General features: G+C 38.2%; 2 protein-coding genes across 3 annotated transcripts in view; one reads left to right on the top strand and one right to left on the bottom strand.

Annotated features, from left to right (window-relative positions):
- The window catches only part of col4a3 (collagen, type IV, alpha 3), a 43,939-nt gene extending 31,222 nt beyond the window's left edge, over positions 1–12,717 (bottom strand). Inside the window, exons 1-6 of one of the 2 annotated variants that reach the window (XM_062060830.1) lie at positions 12,566–12,717; positions 11,920–12,132; positions 3,810–3,866; positions 3,578–3,667; positions 3,463–3,507; positions 3,137–3,181 (exon numbers count right to left, since the gene is read on the bottom strand). In XM_062060830.1, the coding sequence (XP_061916814.1) occupies positions 3,137–3,181; positions 3,463–3,507; positions 3,578–3,667; positions 3,810–3,866; positions 11,920–12,003 (321 nt within the window). In that variant the 5' untranslated portion in view covers positions 12,004–12,132; positions 12,566–12,717. The remainder of the gene's footprint in view (positions 1–3,136; positions 3,182–3,462; positions 3,508–3,577; positions 3,668–3,809; positions 3,867–11,919; positions 12,133–12,565) is intronic. The other variant, XM_062060831.1, reaches the window with a different exon arrangement.
- col4a4 (collagen, type IV, alpha 4) overlaps positions 12,630–15,208 on the top strand; it is a 62,019-nt gene continuing 59,440 nt past the window's right edge. Inside the window, exon 1 of the mRNA XM_062060832.1 lies at positions 12,630–12,685. The gene's annotated coding sequence lies outside the window, so the exon portion shown is untranslated. The remainder of the gene's footprint in view (positions 12,686–15,208) is intronic.

Genomic DNA, 15,208 nt, shown 5'->3' with positions numbered 1-15,208 from the left:
GATAATAGTTAATACCATAAAAACTATAACAGTTAATAAGTTAAAAACTATAATAGTTGACGTAAAAACGATAATAGTTAATGACAAATACGATAATAGTTAACATAAAACGATAAAAGATATTGACAAAAACAATAATAGTTCATAACAAAACTATAATAGTTAATAACACAAAATTATAATACTTGATGACATAAAAACGATAGTAGTAAATAAGATATTTTTTTATTTTATTTAATAACACAAAAACTATAATAGTTAATGGCATAAAAACTATAATAGTTAATAACATAACAACTATAATAGTTCATAACATAAAAACTATTATAGTTAATAACATAAAAACAATACTAGTCCATAACAGAAGTATAATAGTTAATAACACAAAAGTATAATAGTTGATGACATAAAAACTATAATAGTAAATAAGATTTAAAAAACTATAATAGTCAACATAAAAACTATAATAGTTAACATAAAAACTACAATAGTTGATAACATAAAAACTATAATAGTTCACATAAAAACGATTATAGTTGATAAAATAAATATGATAATAGTAAACACAAAAATTAAAATAGTTAACATAAAAACGATATTAGTTAACACAAAAACGATAATAGTTAACATTAAAACCATTACAGTAAATAACATAAAAACGATAATAGTTAAGAAACATAATAGTTAACATAAAAACAATAATAGTTAATAACATAAAAAATACAACAGTAAGAAAAAACAATAATTGTAAAGAAGGTAAAAAATATATATAATAGTAAACACAAAAAGAATAATAATTAATAACATAAAAACTATAATAGTAAATAACAAAAACTATAATAGTAAATAATATAAAAACGATAAAAGTTAATAACATAAAAACCATAATAGTTAACATAAAAACAATAATAGTAAATAACATAAAAACGATAATAGTTAACATTAAAACATAATAGTAAATAATATAAAAACGATAATAGTTAACAAACATAATAGTTAACATAAAAACAATAATTGTTAATAATATAAAAAATATAACAGTAAGAAACAACGATAATTGTAAATAAGATATAAAATAATAATAATAGTAAACACAAAAACAATAATAATTAATAACATAAAAACTATAATAGTAAATAACATAAAAACTATAATAGTAAATAACATAAAAACGATAAAAGTTAATAACATAAAAACCATAATAGTTAACATAAAAACAATAATAGTAAATAACATAAAAACGATATTAGTTAAAAACATAAAAACCATAATAGTTAACATTAAAACCATAATAGTAAATAATATAAAAACAATAATAGTAAATAACATAAAAACGATATTAGTTAAAAACATAAAAAACATAATAGTTAACATTAAAACCATAATAGTAAATAATATAAAAACGACAATAGTTAAACATAATAGTTAACATAAAAACAATAATAGTTAACATAAAACTATTTTGTTTCCATTGGTGACTTTGTATCAGAACCAACCAACGTAACGTGTGGAGTCCCCTAAGGTTCAATTTTGGGGCCGACTTTATTTAACATCTATATGCTCCCACTAGGACAAATCATGCAAAATAATAACATTGACCATCATTGCTATGCCGATGACACCCAAATCTATGTAGCGCTATCACCAAATGACTATCGCCCCATAGATCTTCTGTGCCAGTGCATTGAGCAAGTCAAACACTGGATGTGCCAAAATTTCCTACAACTAAATGAAGATAAAACTGAGATAATTGTTTTTGGTGCTAAAAAGGAAAGGTTTAAAGTTGTCCAACACCTTCAATCACTGTCCCTGAAAACCTCAAATAAAGCCAGAAATCTTGGGGTTATTTTAGATTCTGATTTACATTTCGACAGTCACATCAAATCAGTAGCAAAATCGGCCTACTATCACCTCAAAAATGTAAAAAGACTTAGAGGGCTCATGTCAGCTCAAGACTTTGAAAAACTTGTACATGCCTTTATTACCAGTAGGCTAGACTATTGTAATGGTCTCCTTGCAGGTCTTCCCAAAAAAACTGTCAGGCAGCTACAGCTTGTTCAGAACGCTGCTGCTAGAGTTCTAACAAAGACCAAAAAATGTGAGCACATTACACCAATTCTTAAATCCTTACATTGGCTCCCTGTACATCAGAGAATTGATTTCAAAATCCTCCTGCTCACATATAAATCACTACATGGTCTAGGGCCCAAGTATATTACTGATATGCTCCCACTATATAAGCCCTCTAGATCACTAAGATCTTCTGAGACCAATCTGTTAGCTGTTCCAAGAGTAAACTCAAATCAAGGGAGATCATCATTCAGTCACTATGCAACAAATAGCTGGAATAAACTTCCTGAAGATGTCAGACTTTCCCCAACTCTGACTACTTTTAAAACTAGACTGAAGACTTTTATGTTCACCTTAGCTTTCAGCTAAATCTTTTAACTTTTAACGTCTGCACTGTTTTTATTTTTATTGTCTGCATTTTAATTTTGCTTTTATTTTCTTTCATTTCACTTTGTTGTCTGTGAAGCACTTTGAGTCTGCCTTGTGTATGAAAAGCGCTATACAAATAAAGTTGCCTTCCCTTGCCTTGCCTAAAAACAATAGTAAATAACATAAAAACGATAACAGTAAATAACAATAAAACGATTATAGTTAATAACATTAAAAATATAACATTAAAAAAAACATAAAAACGATAATAGTTAATAACATAAAAATGATTACAGTTGGACGAAAACATTTTTGCAACACAAACGTTTGGGACAAGTTTTGGGGAGATTTTAAAAGGTGCACTGGTCATGAATAATAAAACGTTAACATAAAAACTATAATAGACAAAAAAATGCAGCACAAATCAGCACAAATGTTGCTGCATGAATAATAAAACGTTAACATGACAACTGCTATAGTTAGACAAAAAATGGAATGGACATGTTTGGGGAGATATTAACAAGGTGGGGGCATGAGGGGGGCGGGGGGGCTGGATGACGTCACTGGTCAGAAACCGTATTCTCAAAACTGGCAGTGTTATTTTCATATTATTTATTATTATACGGAGGGGCAACTTCACACAGGGAAGAAAGTTGTGCTTGAGTGTAATATTTTGCAAAATGTGTGTGGTCGTCACCGGCAGGCCTGGGGGTCCTGGAAAACCTGGTGGTCCTGAAATACCCTGGAAACACACACACCCACGATATCAAAAAGCAAAGGTGTGTTAAAAAAAAGTGTGCAGACAGGTGGCATCTTTATCAATGGGAATGTGGCTCCCTCTAGTGGCTCAAGACAGAATTACATGTCCAAGCAGCCAGTGTCGCACGCATTTCGACTGGAAATCTTTTTTTTTTTTTTTTTTTTTTTTAATCCAATGAATGAGCAAGTGAAGGGTTGTAAAACATGAACATGAACATGATAAACATGCTTGAAGTAACCATGGAAACATCATCCTGGTCCTACCCGAGAGCCTTTCAGTCCGACACGCCCTGCAAGGCCCCGCTGACCCTGCATGACCACATTTATGATTATTATACGATTTTTTCTTCTTTTCCTTGGAAACAAAAGCCGCACCTACCTTCTCTCCTTCAGGACCTTGGCCTCCCTCGTTGCCGGGGTAACCCATCACTCCCGGCAGCCCACCGTATCCCGGGTAACCCAGCTCCCCCTGAGGAGGGTGAGGCAATTTAAAAAGGGGGTGGAGTTCACCTCAGGTTTCTGTGAGGTCACCACTGGGGGGGCAGCAGAGTCCACAGAGCGGGACTTTGCTGCGAAGCAGGAACTGCCGAAAAGTAACAACAGCGGCTCACCTTTTGACCTTTCACCCCATCGCAGTGACACAAGGACTTCCCGTTGCAGTGACACACCTGACGGGAGAGAGGGAAAAAAGGAAACACAAAAGGGCGCTTGTGAAGTCAAAATGTCTGATGTCAGATATTGTGGTTGTTTTTTATCTCAGGCAGACATTTTGAAGTCCACTAACCCAAACATCTTTTTGTGTGTGTGAACGGGCAAACACTGGTCTCTCACACACACACACACACACACACACACACACACACACACACACACACACACACACACACACACACACACACACACACACACACACACACACACACACACACACACACACACACACACACACACACACACACACACACACACACACACACACACACACACACCAGCTGATGGCGTCTTATCGTCATTCCCATCTCGTATCTCCCGACGCCGCCATCCTGCCATCAGGCCGTCATGCTAAGACACGTTTTGTCCTCATTTCATGTGCTCGTTTCCTGACCTTTGACTCCCCATACCCAAGTTTGTAGACCTGGACTAGACCATGGACAATGTTGCCAACCTGCACAAGACCACGGACTGTATTGTAGACCTGCACTATACCATTGACTTTGTTGAAAGCCAGGACGGCAACATGGACTGTGTTGTAAACCTACACTACTACATGGGCTGTGTTGTAGACCTGAACTAAAACACGACATGTGTTGTAGACCTGGACGAGACCTTGGACTTTGTTGAAAGCCAGGACGGCAACATGGTTTACAACTGTGTTGTAAACCTAGCTTACCACATGGACTGTGTTGTAGACCTGGAGAGACCATGGAGTGTATTGTATACCTGAACAAGACCATAGTGTGAACCTGAACAAAAACACAACAAGTGTTGTAGAACTGCACAAGACCATGGACAATGTTGTCAACCTGAACAAGACTATGGACTGTGTTGTAAACCTGAACTACAACACAGAATGTGTTATAGTGTACCTGGACACAGCATGTATTGTAGACCTGAACAAGACCATGGACCATGTTGTAAACTTTAACTATGACACGACATGGGTTGTAGACCTACACAAGCCACAAGACCGTGATCTAGATTGTAGAGACCTGGACAAGACCATGGACAATGTTGTCAACCATGGACTGTGTTGTAAACCTGAACTACAACATGGCATGTGTTGTAGACCTGCACAAGACCATTGAGTATATTGTAGAACTGGACAAGACAATGGACCATGTTGTAAACTTTAACTACGCCACAGAATGGGTTGTAGACCTGCACAAGACCGTGTTCTAGATTGAAGACCTGTACAAGACTTTGGAGATTATTGTGGAACTGGACAAAACCATGGACCATGTTGTAAACTTTAACTACGACACAGGTTGTAGATCTGCACAAAACCGTGGTCTAAATTGTAGACCTGGACAATACCATGGACAATGTTGTCAACCAGGTCAAGACCATGGACCATGTTGTAAACCTAAACTACAACTTGGCATGTGTTGTAGACCTGCACAAGACCATGGAGTATATTAGAGTACTGGACAAGACCATGTTGTAAACTTTAACTATGACACAACATGGGTTGTAGACCTGCACAAGACTGTGGTCTAGATTGTAGACCTGGAAAATACCATGCACAATGTTGTCAACCTGGACAAGCCCATGGACCGTGTTGTAGACCTGAACTACAACACAACATGTGTTGTAGACCTGCACAAGACCATGGAGTGTATTGTAGACCTGGACAAGACCACGGACCATGTTATAAACTGAACTACAAACGATATGTGTTGTAGACATGCACAAGAATGTGGTCCAGATTGTCGAACCAATTTTGTCAACTTGGACAAGACCATGGACTGTGTTGTAAACCTGAAACTACAACACAGCATGTGTTATAGATCTAAACAAAACTATGGAGTGTATAGTAGACCTGGAGAAGAGCATGGACCATGTTGTAAACCTGAACTACAAGACAACATGTGTTGTAGACCTGCACAAGGCCATGGTCTAGATTGTAGACCTGGACAAGACTATAGACCAGGGGTGGGCAATTAATTTTTACCGGGGGACGCATGAGCAACCCGAGCACTGCTGGAGGGCCACATCGACAATATTTCAATTAAATTTTGCTCAATATTATTTTTGATATATACCGTAAGATAAATAATAATAATTAATAATAGTAATACTTCAACATAGTGTGTGTAACAGCATTCCATGACTAATATAAATAAATTAGCATTAAAAATAAATGACAGTAAAATAAGCACACATATGACTGAGGAGTCATAGTGTAACTTTTTGTGGTGTTTGAGTTATCCGACTTTTTGTGTGGCCATAAACGCACCAGTGGTTTAGTGCTATGCGTGTTGGTGACAGATGACAAGTTGGTTTTGGCCTGGTTTGTACGGCAGAAAATGACTAGTTTTACGAGATAGAATTGTTTTACTCATGTTTTTGGTGTGGTTATGTCCGAATATAAACAGTTTTACTCAATAAAGTGATCGATATAATTCCTGTCCTCGAAGCATCTCGATAGACGTTACAATAATCGAACGGTGTTCAATTGAACGGTGTTGACGAACACCGTTAGGGCCGCTTGTTGTCACTGTCACTCAAAGTTGCATTGCAAAATTACATAGAATAAATATGTTTATTTTGTTTAGAATTCAGATGGGATTTGATTTGGTGCGCGGCATATATTTGCTGCGCGCAGCAGACGCTTGAGCAGTGCGCAATTGCGCAGGCACGCACCTTAGGTGAGGGAACGTTGCTTTGCAGTCCATTTCTTGTTGGAAACACGCCATTCGTCATCAACTTTTCTCTTTTTAGCGTCTCGGGTGTAAACCGTGCATCACTTGTCGCTGCATGTGCACCTTCACTCGCAGGTTACACACGGACACACGCCCATAAATAATAATTTTCAAAATAAAAGCAGCACAGTTGTATTGCGCGCACGACATAGATGTTTTTTCAACTTTATTTTGTAATTCACTCACAATCACGCACACGCATACGTCCACACGGAAGTAATACAAATAACGATTTTCAAAACAAAAGCAGCACCGTTGTATTGCACACTCGACATAGATACTTTTTAAAATGTATTTTGTAATTTATAATTGGCCTCACGCGGGCCGGACAGGGACGCACAAAGGGCCAGATGCGGCCCGCGGGCCGCAGAATGCCCAGGTCTGCTATAGACAATGTTGTCAACCTGGACAAGACCATGGACTGTGTTGTAAACCTGAACTACAACCTGAACTACAACACTATATGTGCTGTAGATGTGCACTAAACCGTGGTCTAGATTGTAGACCTGGACAAGACCATGGACAATATTGTCAACCTAGACAAAACCATGTACTTTGTTGTAAACCTGAAATAGACCTGCACAATACCATCGAGTGTAATGTAGACCTAGACAAGACCATGGACCATGATGTAAACCTGAACTCGAATGCGACATGCGTTGTAGGCCCGCACAAGACCGTGGTCTACTTTGTAGACCTGGACTGTGTTGTTAATCTGGACTAGACCGGTACTTCAACATAGACTCTGTTGTAAACCAGGACTAGACCATAGACTGTGTGGTAGATCACGAATGTACCATAAACTTTGTTGTAGTCATAGACTAGAACAAGGACTGGGTTGTTGACTGGGACTAGAACATTGACTGTGTTGTAGTCTTGGCAAGACTTTGGAATGCGTAATAGACCTGCACTAAAATAGACTCTGATGTGTACCTAAACAGTGTTGCAGACCTGGCCTATACCATAATTTTTGTTATAGACCTGGACTACAACAAGGATTGTGTTACAGGCCTGGACTAGAATAAGAATTATGTCATAAACCAGGACTACAACATGGACTGCATTGTAGACCTTGACTGAAACAAAGCCTGTCATACACCTGAAACAGAACAAAGACTGAGTTGTAAACATTGACTACAAAATGAACTGGTTTGTAGACCTGAATTAGAACATGGACTGTGTTGCAGACCTGGACTGGAGTAGGGACTGTGTCAAAAAACCAGGACTAAAACATGGACTGGTGTCATACACCCGTACTAGAACATGGACAGTGTTGTAAACCTGGCCTACAACTTGACTGTGTTGTAGATTCTAAACAAGACCTTGGACTATGTTGTAAACCAAGTATAAAATGGACGGTGATTTAAACACAGACATGGACTGTTTTAGACCAGCACCAGTGCATGAACTGTTGAGTAAACCTGGACTTATGGACTAGAACATGGACTGGGTTGTTAAACTGGACTAGTGCATTGACTATGCCGTAGTCCTGGACTAGGCAGTGGACTGTGTAAAAAAGAGGGGTACAACAAGGACTTTGTTGTAGACCTGGACTACAACATGGACTGTTTCATACATCCGGACTAAAACATGGATTGTGTCGTAAACCTAGACTACAAAATGGACTGTGTTGTAGCCCTAGGCAAAACCTTTGTTGCAGACCTGGACTGGAACATGGACTATGTGGTAGACCTGGACTTAAACATGGACTGTATCATAAACCCAAACAAAACAAGGTTGTAAAAACAGGACTAGACCATGACATTTTTTTATAGGTTCGGACTAGATTATGGACTGTATCCTAAACCTGCACCACAACATGAAATATGACATATACCTGGACTTAAACATGGTTTTTAGGTGCACTAGAATGGACTATGATGTAAACTGAGTCCGTGTTATACACCTGGACTAGACCATGAACTTTGTTGTAGACCTTGACTACAGCATGGACTGCATCATAGACCTGGACTAGACCATAGTCTTTGTTGTAGACCTGGACTGGAACATGGACTATGTAGTAGACCTGGACTTAAACATGGACTGTATCATAAACCCAAACAAAACAAGGTTGTAAAACCAGGACTAGACCATGACATTTTTTATAGGCTTGGACTAGATTATGGACTATAGCCTAAACCTGCACCAATACGTGGAATATGACATAGACCTGGACTTAAACATGGTGTGTAGATGCATTAGAATGGACTATGATGTAAACTGAGTCTGTGTTATACACCTGGACAAGACCATGAACTTTGTTGTAGACCTTGACTACAGCATGGACTGCATCAAAGACCTGGACTAGAACATGGACTATGTTTATAGAAAATAGACTATAACATATATTGTGTTGTAGACCTAGACTAGACCATGGATTGTGTCATAAACCCAAACAAAACAAAGTTGTAAGACCAGGACTAGCCCATGACATTTGTTATTGGCCTGGACTAGAACATGGACTGTGTCATAGACATTGACTGAATTGTACACCTGGACTAGCATTGACTGTGATGTAAACCTAGACTGTGTTGCAGGACTGGGCTAGAGTAGGGACTGTGTCATAAACCAGAACTAAAACATGGACTGTGCCATACACCTGTACTAGAACATGGACAGTGTTGTAAACCTGGCCTTCAACTTGACTGGGTTGTAAACCTTAAACAAGACCTTGGACTATGTTGTAAACCAGGAATAAAATTGACTGTGATGTACACACAGACATGGACTGTCTAAGACCAGCACCAGTGCATTAACTGTTTAGTAAACCTGGACTTATGGACTAGAACATGGACTGGGTTGTTAAACCGGACTAGTGCATTGACTAGAATGTGGACTGTGTACCAAAAGAGGGGTACAACAAGGACATCATTGTAGACCTGGCCTACAACATGGACTGTATCATACATCCGAACTAAAACATGGATTGTGTCGTAAACCTGGACTACAAAATGGACTGTGTTATAGCCCCAGGCAAGACCTTGACCTGAGTCGTAGAGCTGCACTAGAATGGACTATTTTATAGACCTGGATTAGACCACAACCTTTGTTGTAGACCTGGAGACTGGAACATGGACTATGTGGTAGACCTGGACTTAAACATGGACTGTATCATAAACCTAAACAAAACAAGGTTGTAAAACCAGGAGTACACCATGACATTTTTTATAGGCTTGGACTAGATTATGGACTGTGTCCTATACCTGCACCACAACGTGGAATATGACAAAGACCTGGACTTAAACATGGTGTGTAGGTGCACTAGAAACGACTATGATGTAAACTGAGGCTGTTGTACACCTGGACTAGACCATGAACTTTGTTGTAGACCTTGACTACAGCATGGACTGCATCATAGACCTGGACTAGACCATGAACTTTGTTGTAGACCTTGAATACAGCATGGACTGCATCATAGTACTGGACTAGAATGTGGACTATGTTTATAGACAATAGACTATAACATACGTATATTGTGTTGTAGACCTGGACTAGACCATGGATTGTGTCATAAACCCAAACAAAACAAAGTTGTAAAACCAGGACTAGACCATGACATTTGTTATTGGCCTGGACTAGAACATGGACTCATTGGACTGTCATAAGACATTGACTGAAGTGTACACCTGGACTAGAATTGACTGTGATGTAAACCTAGACTGTGTTGCAGGACTGAGCTAGAGTAGGGACTGTGTCATAAACCAGGACTAAAACATGGACTGTGCCATACACCTGTACTAGAACATGGACAGTGTTGTAAACCTGGCCTTCAACTTGACTGGGTTGTAGACCTTAAACAAGACCTTGGACTATGTTGTAAACCAGGAATAAAATTGACTCTGATGTACACACAGACATGGACTGTCTTAGACCAGCACCAGTGCATTAACTGTTTAGTAAAACTGGACTTATGGACTAGAACGTGGACTGGGTTGTTAAACCGGACTAGTGCATTGACTAGAATGTGGACTGTGTACCAAAAGAGGGGTACAACAAGGACATCATTGTAGACCTGGCCTACAACATGGACTGTATCATACATCCGGACTAAAACATGGATTGTGTCGTAAACCTGGACTACAAAATGGACTGTTATAGACCCAGGCAAGACCTTGACCTGAGTCGTAGAGCTGCACTAGAATGGACTATTTTATAGACCTGGATTAGACCACAACCTTTGTTGTAGACCTGGAGACTGGAACATGGACTATGTGGTAGACCTGGACTTAAACATGGACTGTATCATAAACCCAAACAAAACAAGGTTGTAAAACCAGGAGTAGACCATGACATTTTTTATAGGCTCGGACTAGATTATGGACTGTGTCCTAAACCTGCACCACAACGTGGACTACGACGTAGACCTGGACTTAAACATGGTGTGTAGGTGCACTAGAAACGACTATGATGTAAACTGAGGCTGTGTTGTACACCTGGATTAGACCATGAACTTTGTTGTAGACCTTGACTACAGCATGGACTGCATTATAGACCTGGACTAGGACGTGGACTAAGTTTATAGACATAGACTATAACATATGTGTTGTAGACCTAGACTAGACCATGGATTGTGTCAAAAACCCAAACAAAAAGTTGTAAGACCAGGACTAGACTATGAAATGTGTTATTGGCCTGGACTGGTACATGGACTATGTCATAGTCATGGACTTAAACATGGACTGCATTGTACACCTGGACTGGACAGGACTGTGATGTAAACCTAGACTGTGTCGCAGACCTGGACTAGACAATTAACACTCCTGTACACCTGGACTAGACCGGAGACAGTGTTATAAACCTGGACTACAACATAGGACTGTGCTGTAGACCTGGAGACGGACTGTGACTTACACACGCACTAGAACATGGACTGCATTGTACACCTGGACTAGAATGGACTGTGACATAAACCTAGACTGTGTCGCAGGCCCGGACTAGACAATTAACTTTCCTGTACACCTGGACTAGACCGAAGACAAGTGTTATTAAACCTGGACTACAACATTGGACTGTGTCTTAGACCCGCACTAGAACATGGACTGTGTCGTAGACCCGGATTATGGACTTGGATCTTTAGCTCATGAAGGTATCAACTCAGCTTGCATTTGTTTCACACACACACACGCGCGCACACACACACGGACACACACGCACAAAGCCAACGTATAAAAACAGGATAAATGGAATTTTCACAATTAGAGAGGTTCAATAAATCCCCCTACCTCCAGAATAAAAGTTTTACAAAATAATGAAAAAGTTAATTGAAAAGTTAATTGCAATCGGGGGCGCGCTTGCTCACCGTCTCGGCGTCTCCCGGAGATCCGCGGAGGAGGAGCACCAGCAGCGGCAGGAAGGGCGCCCCAGAACCCCCCAGAAGAACCATGAAAGTGACGTTCAGCCTCGATTTAGTCCACTTTGAGCTCAGCCGGTTCGGTTCGGTTCGATTCGGGTCCTCTCCTCGGCCCGGCTCAGTTCGGCTTCTGGCGGGTCACCAACCTGCCGCTCAGGGTGTCTGTTCCCCCGAGTCAATGGCCATCATTCACTCTTGCATTTCCGGTTTGTGACTTCAAAATTAAACCTTGTACTTTCTTTATGTTGGAGTTACTAACGTGTTAAGTCTCGTTGTTATAACAACATTACTATAAACGTGTCCTCTAATTTAAGATGACTTCCTGTTGACAATATTTCGGTATAGTACATATAGTTTTTACTGTAGAAAACAACATCATTAAAAGTTGAATAAAAGTTATACCAGGTACTTCCTCTCAGTAAAAAAAATAAAACACATCTTCACTGCTTTGTCTTTCTAACAACACTTCCTTGTTTTGTGACTGTCTGGCAGACAAACGATTACTAGATATTCGATGTGGTGTTCTATGCTGGAGGCAAAATAATCCCATTAAGCAGCACCTTGAGCTTTTATTTTGGCATGCGCAACCACTCACCGGAAGTGTGAACATGTCCCACTTGGCTTTGGCGCCACTGATGCTCCCGCACGAGTCGCGCGGAGTCTTTTTGGCGACATGAAGGTCGAGTGACGCCGCGGAGCAGCGCCACGGCTTCAGGTAAGACAGCTGCTAATTGTCCCATTGATTGACTGGCGTCACATGACCAGCCAGCCGCCAATCAGCTCGACTGTGACGTCACTGATCAGTAACCTGCCCGATCTGTTGAAAAGTGGAAAAAACAATAACTTAAACGTTGGTCTAGTTAATCAACATGTCGATTTTTTTTTAATTAATTTTTTTAATGAATGGTGTTGCATTAATGAGTATAACTAGATTACGCATTGTTTGCAGACTAGAGAAGACAAAACCAACAAAAATGACAACAATGTTTGCCACACGCTAAATGACATGTAAACAACGCAAACTTTCACCTGCACCAGCAAGCAAGTGCACATTGTTCCTCTGGTTGGGGGTTAAACTTGATCACTTTTTACTCTTGTATAAGTTCACTTAAATATTTTTAATGGCCTTTTTGTCACAAGGTCCTGACATAAGGTGTGTTGATGTGTACGGTACAGGATTATACACTAAGTTTGTAAAATACAGGAGTATACTCAAATGTTGTAACATACAATTATGTACACTTAGGTTGTAACATACAGGAGTATACTCAAATGTTGTAAAATACAATTATGTACACTTAAGTTGTAACATACAGGAGTATACTCAAATGTTGTAACATACAATTATGTACACTTAAGTTGTAACATACAGGAGTATACTCAAATGTTGTAAAATACAATTATGTACACTTAGGTTGTAACATACAGGAGTATACTCAAATGGTGTAACTTACAATTATGTACACTTAGGTTGTAACATACAGGAGTATACTCAAATGTTGTAACATACAATTATGTACACTTAGGTTGTAACATACAGGAGTATACTCAAATGTTGTAAAATACAATTATGTACACTTAGGTTGTAACATACAGGAGTATACTCAAATGGTGTAACTTACAATTATGTACAATTAGGTTGTAACATACAGGAGTATACTCAAATGTTGTAACATACAATTATGTACACTTAGGTTGTAACATACAGGAGTATACTCAAATGTTGTAACATACAATAATGTACACTATAACATACAGGAGTATACCCAAATGTTGGAACATACAATAATGTACACTATAACATACAGGACTATACTAAAATGTTGTAACATACAATTATGCACACTAAGGTTGTAACATACAGGAGTATACTCAAATGTTGTAACTTACAATTATGTACACTTAGGTTGTAACATACAGGAGTATACTCAAATGGTGTAACTTACAATTATGTACACTTAGGTTGTAACATACAGGAGTATACTCAAATGGTGTAACTTACAATTATGTACACTTAGGTTGTAACATACAGGAGTATACTCAAATGTTGTAACATACAATTATGTACACTTAGGTTGTAACATACAGGAGTATACTCAAATATTGTAACATACAATAATGTACACTATAACATACAGGAGTATACTCAAATGTTGTAACATACAATAATGTACACTATAACATACAGGACTATACTAAAATGTTGTAACATACAATTATGCACACTAAGGTTGTAACATACAGGAGTATACTCAAATGTTGTAACTTACAATTATGTACACTTAGGTTGTAACATACAGGAGTATACTCAAAAGGTGTAACTTACAATTATGTACACTTAGGTTGTAACATACAGGAGTATACTCAAATGTTGTAACATACAATGATGTACACTTAGGTTGTAACATACAGGAGTATACTCAAATGTTGTAACATACAATAATGTACACTATAACATACAGGAGTATACTCAAATGTTGTAACATACAATAATGTACACTATAACATACAGGACTATACTAAAATGTTGTAACATACAATTATGCACACTAAGGTTGTAACATACAGGAGTATACTCAAATGTTGTAACTTACAATTATGTACACTTAGGTTGTAACATACAGGAGTATACTCAAATGTTGTAACTTACAATTATGTACACTTAGGTTGTAACATACAGGAGTATACTCAAATGTTGTAACATACAATTATGTACACTTAGGTTGTAACATACAGGAATATACTCAAATGGTGTAACTTACAATTATGTACACTTAGGTTGTAACATACGGGAGTATACTCAAATGTTGTAAAATACAATTATGTACACTTAGGTTGTAACATACAGGAGTATACTCAAATGTTGTAACTTACAATGATGTACACTAAGGTTGTAACATACAGGAGGATACTCAAATGTTGTAACATACAATAATGTACACTATAACATACAGGAGTATACTCAAATGTTGTAACATACAATAATGTACACTATAACATACAGAAGTATACTCAAATGTTGTAACATACAATTATGTACACTAAGGTTGTAACATACAGGAGTATACTCAAATGTTGTAACTTACCATTATGTACACTTAGGTTGTAACATACAGGAGTATACTCAAATGTTGTAACATACAATAATGTACACTATAACATACAGGAGTATGCTCAAATGTTGTAACATACAATGATATACACTAAGGTTGTAACATACAGGAGTATACTCAAATGT

Source organism: Entelurus aequoreus, linkage group LG10 (assembly GCF_033978785.1).
Source record: "Entelurus aequoreus isolate RoL-2023_Sb linkage group LG10, RoL_Eaeq_v1.1, whole genome shotgun sequence".
NCBI classification, from domain to species: domain Eukaryota; kingdom Metazoa; phylum Chordata; class Actinopteri; order Syngnathiformes; family Syngnathidae; genus Entelurus; species Entelurus aequoreus.
This window is presented reverse-complemented; position numbering and strand designations above follow the sequence as displayed.